Raw genomic sequence first — 8661 nt, 5'->3', positions numbered from 1 at the left:
TGCGTGATCGTAGGAAATTTTTTGAAATACAGCGTTCCCCAACACTTATATGACTAAGCCATGGGAAAAAAGTCTTAGTTGCTTATCAGAAGAAAAAATAGATATCAATGAGTGCCAAATTCATACGCAACAGAGAATGAGAAGGAAGCGGCCATGAAGGCACTCGGAAAGGCAATGCACTACAATGAGGAGAATCATTTCCCTTAAATAAAATACATTGTGTAGGTTCATGTATCAAACCAACTGCTTACCACTAACATAAAAAAATTGATTAAGATTTATAGTTAAAAAAGTTATACATACCACTTATACGTTAACTAGGGATAGGGAACAAGAATTCAAGTTGGTTAGCAGAATAAAAATAGATATCAAAGAGTAGAAAAACATATGTGAATGAGAATATAAGCGGGCACGAAGCAGGCACTCGAAAAGGCATTGCGCTAGAGTGAAGAATCATTTTCCTTAAATAAAATGTACTTTGTAGGATCATGCAACAAACTAAGTGCTTACCACTATGGAAAGTAAATCCGAGTAAGATCTATAGTTTCTTTTTGAGAAAGAGGTTCTCTACCTAACCAAAATGTACTTTGTAGGAGTGTGTATCATATTCAAGTGCTTCACACTAATCGAAAGAAATTCGAGCAAGATCTATATTTAATTAATTTATTATACATGGTGCTTACTTCCTCCGTTCCCAAAATATAAGTCTTTCTAGAGATTCCAACAAGTGACTACATACGGAGCAAAATGAGTGAATCTACACTCTAAAATATGTCTACATGCATCCGTATGTTGTAGTCCATTTGAAATGTCTAAAAAGACTTATTATTTAGGAAAGGGGGGAGTATATGACTAAACCATGGGAAAATAACTCTGAGTTGCTTATCAGAAGTAAAATACACATCAATGAGTACAAAATTCCTATGCTACCTAGAATGAGAGGGAGTGAACATGAAGACACTCGGAAGGGCAATGATCTAGAGTGGGGAGAATCATCTTCCCTAAACAAAATATACTCTGTAGGATCATGTATCAAACCAGGTGCATCTATAGTTAAAAAAATGCATACTACTTATATGACTAAACTAGGGAAAGATAATTCGAGATCGTTATCAGAACAAAAATAGACATCAAAGAGTAAGAAATATGCCACCGAGAATAACAAGGAGCACTGATGAAGATGCCTAGAAAGGCAATGCGCTAGAGTGGGGAGAATCATTTTCTATAAATAAATTGTCCTTTGTAGGATCATGCACCGAACCAAGTGGTTATCGTTGTGCAAAACAAAACCGCTTAAGATCTATCGTACATATTTTTGAAACAACACATGAGAACATCAAACCTACACCAGCATGCAAACAACATGAGGTGCAACTAACAGGAAACAATGATTCATTTGGCACTAAATAAGATCTATAGTGAATAATAAACATTATACATGTGGCTTACATGACTAAGCAAAAGAAAGTGGATTTCGAGTTAGTTATTCGACAAAAAATAGATTTCTAGGAGTAAAAATAAAATCCATATGTAGCAAAGAATTGTCCTGGCCACATGCCATCAAAAACTTAGAAGGGAAGTTAAACCAAGAGGAATTGATGACTGGTAAGCCTCACCCAACATTTCACAATCTGTTCGTCAAAAACGTAATAACGATTCCAACAAAAATTGACAACACTCCAACAAGATGGATCTATCATGTCACATTTTAATCCTCAATTCGATATACACATGAAGAAAAAATCTAGAAAAATAAGGACATATCTCGGTATTGTTTCTTAGTATACAAATTGAATTTGAATTTAAAATTTTGTTACCTAATAGATAGATCTCCGGTCCATATTTCCAACTTTTCAGAAATATTTGCATACTGGCAGATGGCAACAACAAGTGGGATAAGTAAGTTTCCCCCTCGGGTTACCGAGTGGAAGTATGAATTCCCTACAAAAAAGAAAGTGGAGGCCTGAGTTGCATGGTTTGATTCGGGGAAATTAGAAGCCTGTTTCGTTCAATATGTTAAACTGTTGTAATTTGATACGTGGATTCGAAGTTGTAGTTAATATATTGTTCATTCTTATGTGTGTGGTGATTCTGCAAAGTTAAATTATATTCAAAGTTTATATTTTGTTCAATACATATGCAATTGTGCACAAATTTTTATGCCCCAAATTTTATTCCAATGCAAGTTTTGGCGCCCTATTGTAGGGCAGCTATTGGAGATACTCTGAGTTGCATAGTTTGATTCAGACATGACCGTCATTTTTCTCTTAGACAGAGACGACCACCACACGCGGCATCCGTGATAAATCAATGGCGACGGACAAGAAAAATATCTCAGATCGAATCCAGTAGAACTGACTAATGGAGAGCCACGTCGCCACCATCATTATGTAAAATGGTTAGATTATAAACCTAGCTCACTTGCAGATAGTGGATGGATGGCATCTTCTCCCCGCAAAAATAAGAAGATGGTACTCCGTGGATGGCATTTAGTAGTTTGATCCATATCTCTACGTGGATCGATGGATCCATCAACGTAGACTGGAATGTGCGACAGCACATGCATGCAGCTCACAGCTCCATGGCTGCTACAGCCTCCGGCGACTTTTGCTCAAGTGGCCATCTCGAATTGAATCCCACGCACGCTACGCTAGCTCGCTGCTTGATGTGTGTTTTCTTGTCGTGATCCGTGCATGGGTCAGAGAGGAGGTGGCCTCTAGGTCATACTCTCGGTAGGTCCAAAGGAGGAAAACAAACCGGAAAGAAAAGCTTCCTGCAGACGTGCACATCACCCCTCCCTCTCCCTCCCCAACGGAGCTCCAAAAAGTAAACGCCTCGGGCAGGGTCAAGAACGGGGTACCCACCCACTCCCAAAAATACCTTTCCGGCGTATTTCGACCAACAGGTAGAAAGAAAAGGTACATGCAAAAACAAAACAAAAGGAAGAGAAACTGCATACATAATTTGAAAAAAGGTAATGAAGCAGAAGAACTGCACTCAAAATCTGCGAACTAGTGCGGGTCTACGGGCCGCGCCTCACACCAAATCTCGCCATTATCCGCCTTTGAGTTGAGCAATCAAACCACGCACCCACACACATCAACGACGTTCGACGACGACGTTAATCATTGATTGCTTTATCAGATCAGATTATGTGCGCGCTCCATCCCAGAGATAAGCTCCAAGTGCTCTCTACATGTACCTACCACTAGCGGAAAAAGAAGAGAAGTGCCTTGCAGACGCTGGAATCTTCAGCACCGGTTCCTTTCATGCGTCGACGACGACGCCCGCCTTTCTTTCCCTGTTCAATAATGAAAGAAACCCGCCTTCTCAGCAAAGAAGCTCCACGTGTAAGGGCACAATTTTTTCAAATGACAGCTGAAAAAAATACGACCTAACTCCTTTTTTTCCAGTAAATAATTTTCCTATTCCGCGCGCTAGCGGTGAGAATCTATCAACGGCTATCATGTCAATGGCTGTCGATTTTCGCCGGTGACATGCAAATACTGACAGTAAGTTGTTGATAGTTTACAGTTTGGTTTTCCTGAGCGTCAGGGTCGTACCAATGAGCCAGAAAGATATGCATAGATATACGTAGCTGGTGAATTATTATACGGGCATGGCGCAGTATTCAACACCAACTTCCAAAGCGAGGTGACGAGATCCTAGACAAGGATATACAACAGCTAAAATGTATAGTCGTATTGCATAGGGAAGTTGGACTTTTGCATACCAGAACCGGAGGCTGGCGGCTGGCCCAAGCAACGAGGTCAAACATGAGGAACGGGGCCCACACAGCAGCATTCTCCTTTTCCTCCATGGGCTGAAAAACACGCTAGTGGCAAACGTGCAAAAGGAGCCGATTAGGATGTGAATGCGTCCATAGCGCCTCACCTTAGCCATTTTCTTCGAGGCAACGGCAGGCAGCTTCTTCCTCCTCCATGCTGCTCTGCGCCACGAACCCATCGCCCATGGTGGTTCCCTAGGCAATCAGGGTCCGAGTAGCGCAAAAGCAGCCCTGCGTTAGCCGAGTTTCATGAGAGGGAACCATGCAGCCGCTCAGCTCATCATGCCGTAGCAGCAGCAGCAGATACACCACCAAATCATCCACGCCGTTCGCCGGCCTTGTTGCTGTCGCCCTTCTGCTCTGCTTCGTCTCGCCAACCAGCTCCTGCACGGAGCAGGAGAGGAGCGCCCTCCTCGGCTTCCTGGGCGGGCTCGTGCCGGGCGGCAGCGGCAGTCTCAACGTGTCGTGGGTGAACGGCACGGACTGCTGCCAATGGGAAGGCGTCCTCTGCAGCGGCGACGGCACGGTCACAGATGTCTTTGTGGCTTCCAGAGGTCTCAGAGGGCTCGTCTCGCCATCCCTCGGCGATCTTGCTGGCCTCAAGCGCCTCAACCTGTCCCATAATTCGCTTGAAGGCAGTCTACCGGCAGAATTGGTGTTCTCCAGAAGCATTACTGTCCTCGACGTCAGCTTCAACCACCTCGATGGTCATCTGCAAGAGCTGCAAGCCTCAGATACCAACCTTCCTCTGCAGGTGCTGAATATCTCAAGCAATTTGTTTGGAGGCCAGTTTCCATCAACAACATGGGGGGCGATGAGGAATCTGGTTGCCCTTAATGCGAGCAACAACACCTTCACAGGACAAATACCATCTTCTCTCTGCACCAACGCCCCCTTATTTGACATGCTTGACCTTTGTTTCAACCAATTCAGTGGCAACATTCCCCCAGGGCTTGGCAGTTGCTCCATGCTGAAAGTGCTCAAGGTTGGACACAATAACCTCAGCGGAGCTCTCCCGCCGGAACTCTTCAATGCTACCTCACTGGAGCAGCTCTCCTTACCCAACAATTTCTTGCAAGGAGTTATTGATGGCTCCCACATAGCAAAACTAAGCAATCTGACTGTCCTTAATCTTGGATCGACTGGCCTCAGTGGCAAGATTCCGGATTCTGTCGGCCAGTTAACAAGATTGGAGCAACTCTACTTGGACAACAACAAGATGTCTGGTGAGCTGCCACCGGCCCTAGGTAACTGCTCAAATCTCAGATACATTACCATCAGAAACAACAGTTTTACCGGGGAACTTAGCAAAGTCAACTTCACCATGTTGGATCTGAGGACAGCTGATTTTTCATTGAACAACTTCACTGGTACAATTCCTGAAAGTATCTACTCATGCACCAACCTAGTTGCGTTACGTCTGGCTTTCAATCAATTCCATGGCCAGTTCTCACCAAGCATTGGAAATCTCAGGTCCCTCTCCTTCTTTTCAATCACCGGCAACTCTTTTACAAATATCACAAATGCACTTCAGATGCTCAAGAGCTGCAAGAATCTCACCTCCCTGCTTATTGGAACCAACTTCAAGGGTGAAGCCATACCACAGGATGAAACAATTGATGGTTTTGAGAAGCTTCAGGTACTCACCATAGATGATTGCCCATTGGTTGGGCAAATCCCGCTTTGGATATCAAAGCTTGAAAAATTGGAGATGCTAGACCTGTCAATGAATCAACTCACTGGACCGATACCATCCTGGATTGATGGGCTGGGCTTCCTGTTCTTTCTAGATATATCAAGCAACAAACTTACAGGGGATATACCAGCTGCATTGACAAAGATGCCGATGTTACTATCAGAGAAAAATGCTGCTAAGCTGGACCCAAAGTTCCTTGAGTTGCCTGTATTTTGGACACCATTACGTCAATACCGGATGGTCAGTGCTTTTCCCAACAAATTGTGTCTGGACAACAATAATTTCACTGGTGTGATTCCCCCTGAGATTGGTCAGCTAAAAATGCTTGACATCCTTAATTTAAGCTCCAACAGCTTAACTGGTGGAATACCACAAGAAATCTGCAACCTCACAAACCTGCAAACACTCGATCTGTCGAACAACCAGCTCACAGGTGCAATACCATCTGCACTGAATGGTCTGCACTTCCTTTCCAAATTTGATGTTTCCAACAACAAGCTAGAAGGGAAAGTTCCAAGTGGAGGACAGTTTGATTCTTTTTCAAATTCTAGCTACAGTGGGAATCCAAAGCTATGTGGCCCTATGATCAATAATGACTGCAACTCAACATCATCTTCAGCGTCCCCAAGACGGTGGAACAAGAAGAACATTACTGCCGTTGGATTAGGTGTGTTCTTCGGAGGGCTTGCCATTCTGTTCTTGCTGGGACGTCTGCTTATGTCCCTCAGAAGAACAAACTCTGTCCACCAAAACAAGGGTAGCAGCAATGGCGACATAGAGGCAAGTTCATTTACTTCTGCATCAGATGACTTGTGCAATGTGATGAAAGGAAGCATTTTGGTGATGGTACCTCAAGGCAAGGGAGAATCAGGCAAAATCACCTTCCATGATATCTTAAAGGCCACAAATAACTTTGACCAGCAGAACATCATCGGCTGCGGAGGTAATGGTCTAGTTTACAAGGCAGAGCTGCCGAATGGACCCAAGCTTGCCATCAAGAAGCTCAACGGCGAAATGTGTCTCATGGAAAGAGAATTCACCGCAGAGGTTGACGCACTCACCGTGGCGAAACATGACAACCTTGTGCCTCTATGGGGCTACTACATCCAGGGAAACTCGAGGCTCCTCATATATTCTTACATGGAGAATGGTAGCCTGGATGATTGGCTTCACAACAGGGACAATGGCAACACATTGCTTGACTGGCCAACAAGGCTAGAGATTGCACAAGGAGCAAGCCGGGGCCTTTTTTACATCCACAATATCTGCAAGCCACACATTGTACATCGTGATATCAAGTCCAGCAACATCCTTCTTGACAGAGATTTCAAAGCTTATGTTGCAGATTTCGGGCTTGCCAGATTGATCCGTCCCTATGACACACATGTCACAACTGAGCTGGTCGGCACTCTGGGTTATATTCCTCCCGAGTACGGGCACGCATGGGTGGCCACACTGAGGGGAGACATATACAGTTTTGGAGTGGTGTTGCTTGAGCTGCTCACAGGGAAAAGGCCCGTCGAGGTCCTGTCCAAGTCGAAGGAACTTGTCCAGTGGGTACGGGAGATGACGTCCCAGGGAAAGCATACTGAAGTCTTGGATCCAGCGCTGAGAGAACAAGGGCATGAAGAGCAAATGCTGAAGGTGTTTGAAGTTGCTTGCAAGTGTATCAACCATAATCCGTGCCTGAGGCCAAGCATCCAAGAGGTGGTATCCTGCCTGGAAAATGCAGATGTGAACCTGCAGGTGGAAGTGTAGTTAAAAGTAGAACAGAAACAGGTGGTAATCTTGTGCTTTGCTAGACTAGGTGTAATCTGAGTAGAAGGATTGTTTTCTAACAGATTGTACAGTCGTGTGTGTACAGTACATCTCTGTACAAAAAAAAGGCTTGTAGTTGTGAGCCCATATATTCAATTTTGCCTCTTTTTGTGTGTGGAAACATTTCAGCTCCAAACTCGGTTCCCCAATATACGGAAAATGGTATTCTTGCGCTTTGCTAGACTAGGTGTAAACTGAGTAAAAGGATTGTTTTCTAACAAATTGTACAGTTATGTGTGTAAGCAGAGTAGGAAAAAGGCTCGTAGTTATGAGCCCATATATTCAATTTTGCCTTTTTGTATGTGGAAACATTTCAGCTCCAGACTCTGTTCCACGATTACGGAAAGTGGGTTGACATGCGCCCCCGGGCGCTGTTTGAGAAAAGAGAAAGTCGGTTCAGAGCTGTTGCTGAATTCATCTTCATTTATTTGAGCTGCTCAGTGCACTTCCGAGAACAATCCTGCAAAACACAGTGGGAACATGCTGATATGCTAGCAGAATAGTTTCGATTTCTCTGAGAAAGGCGCGCAACATGGAAGTCCAACATTACAGCACCAAGTTGACTAGTTGTTCCTATGACATTGAATTCATTTGTGAGACCAGAATCACGCGCATATGGCTTTGCCAAGTCCTAACTGCTGCCATCGGAGAGCTAGTTTCAATATGAGGTGGGGGGATCGAACCAGATTCAGATTCCAGAGCACAAGGAGTTCAATCCACGGGTCACGGACAACACATTGTAGCAGACTAACAACGATTTCTTCGAGCGCCATGAACAATCGCATCTACGGCATGAGGCGGGTTTGCTAATGGATGGGCACCGAAAGCTAATGGATGGGCACCGCCAGCAACAACCAAATCAAATTCCTAGGGTATCAAGTGGCTACCTCGTGCCGACCCTCAGCCGTCGCGCCACCGCGGCGCCTCGCCGCCGGCTCAACGCTTCCGATGGTTGCGCCCCGCGGCGGAAGGGGAGGCGGCCTCGCGTCGCCGCGGCCGGAGGTGGGGGAGGGGGGCGGTGGCAAACGGTGGCCACGGTTGGCACGGCCAGAGCCCAGGGCCCATTTGGGCAAGTTTGACAGGGCCCCAGGCTTGCGGCCTGTTTGATCTTTTTTTTTTAGACAATTGCGGGTTGTTTGATGATCACCTTCAGGCGTCTCGAGCCGTCGCCGACCTGCAGCCCAATAAGGTTTGCACGCTCACTAGCTCAGTTGTCTCGCCGGTAAGCCCTAAAGAAAAGTTGTCTCGCCGGTTCCAAAAACAAGATTCCTTCAAAACAATTGGTGGATTCGGAGGCAAGTGGCACATAACAAAACTGCGCCACCTTCGCAGAGATGCCCTATCTCGGTTTTTTTTACGG

At 45.2% G+C, this 8661-nt stretch overlaps 1 protein-coding gene and 1 long non-coding RNA gene across 2 annotated transcripts; one reads left to right on the top strand and one right to left on the bottom strand.

Moving 5' to 3' along the window:
* Positions 1-3003: 3003 nt before the first annotated feature.
* Positions 3004-8375, bottom strand: LOC123165239 (uncharacterized). The gene is made up of 2 exons (XR_006482865.1): positions 8189-8375; positions 3004-3301 (listed from the first exon to the last, which is right to left on the bottom strand). It is a non-coding gene; the product is annotated as an uncharacterized lncRNA (long non-coding RNA).
* LOC123165238 (tyrosine-sulfated glycopeptide receptor 1) lies at positions 3869-7422 on the top strand. The gene has a single exon (XM_044582876.1). The coding sequence runs from the start codon at positions 4050-4052 to the stop codon at positions 7239-7241; it is 3192 nt and encodes a 1063-aa protein (XP_044438811.1). The 5' UTR covers positions 3869-4049; the 3' UTR covers positions 7242-7422.
* Positions 8376-8661: the final 286 nt, after the last annotated feature.

The sequence above is a fragment of the Triticum aestivum genome, chromosome 7D (assembly GCF_018294505.1).
Source record: "Triticum aestivum cultivar Chinese Spring chromosome 7D, IWGSC CS RefSeq v2.1, whole genome shotgun sequence".
NCBI lineage: Eukaryota > Viridiplantae > Streptophyta > Magnoliopsida > Poales > Poaceae > Triticum > Triticum aestivum.
The sequence above is the reverse complement of the archived record's forward strand: the minus strand, read 5'-3'. Positions and strand labels throughout refer to the sequence as shown.

Coding starts and splice junctions, on each gene's coding strand:
- LOC123165238 (XM_044582876.1), top strand. CDS start 4,050: ATGCAGCCGCTCAGCTCATCATGCCGTAGCAGCAGCAGCAGATACACC.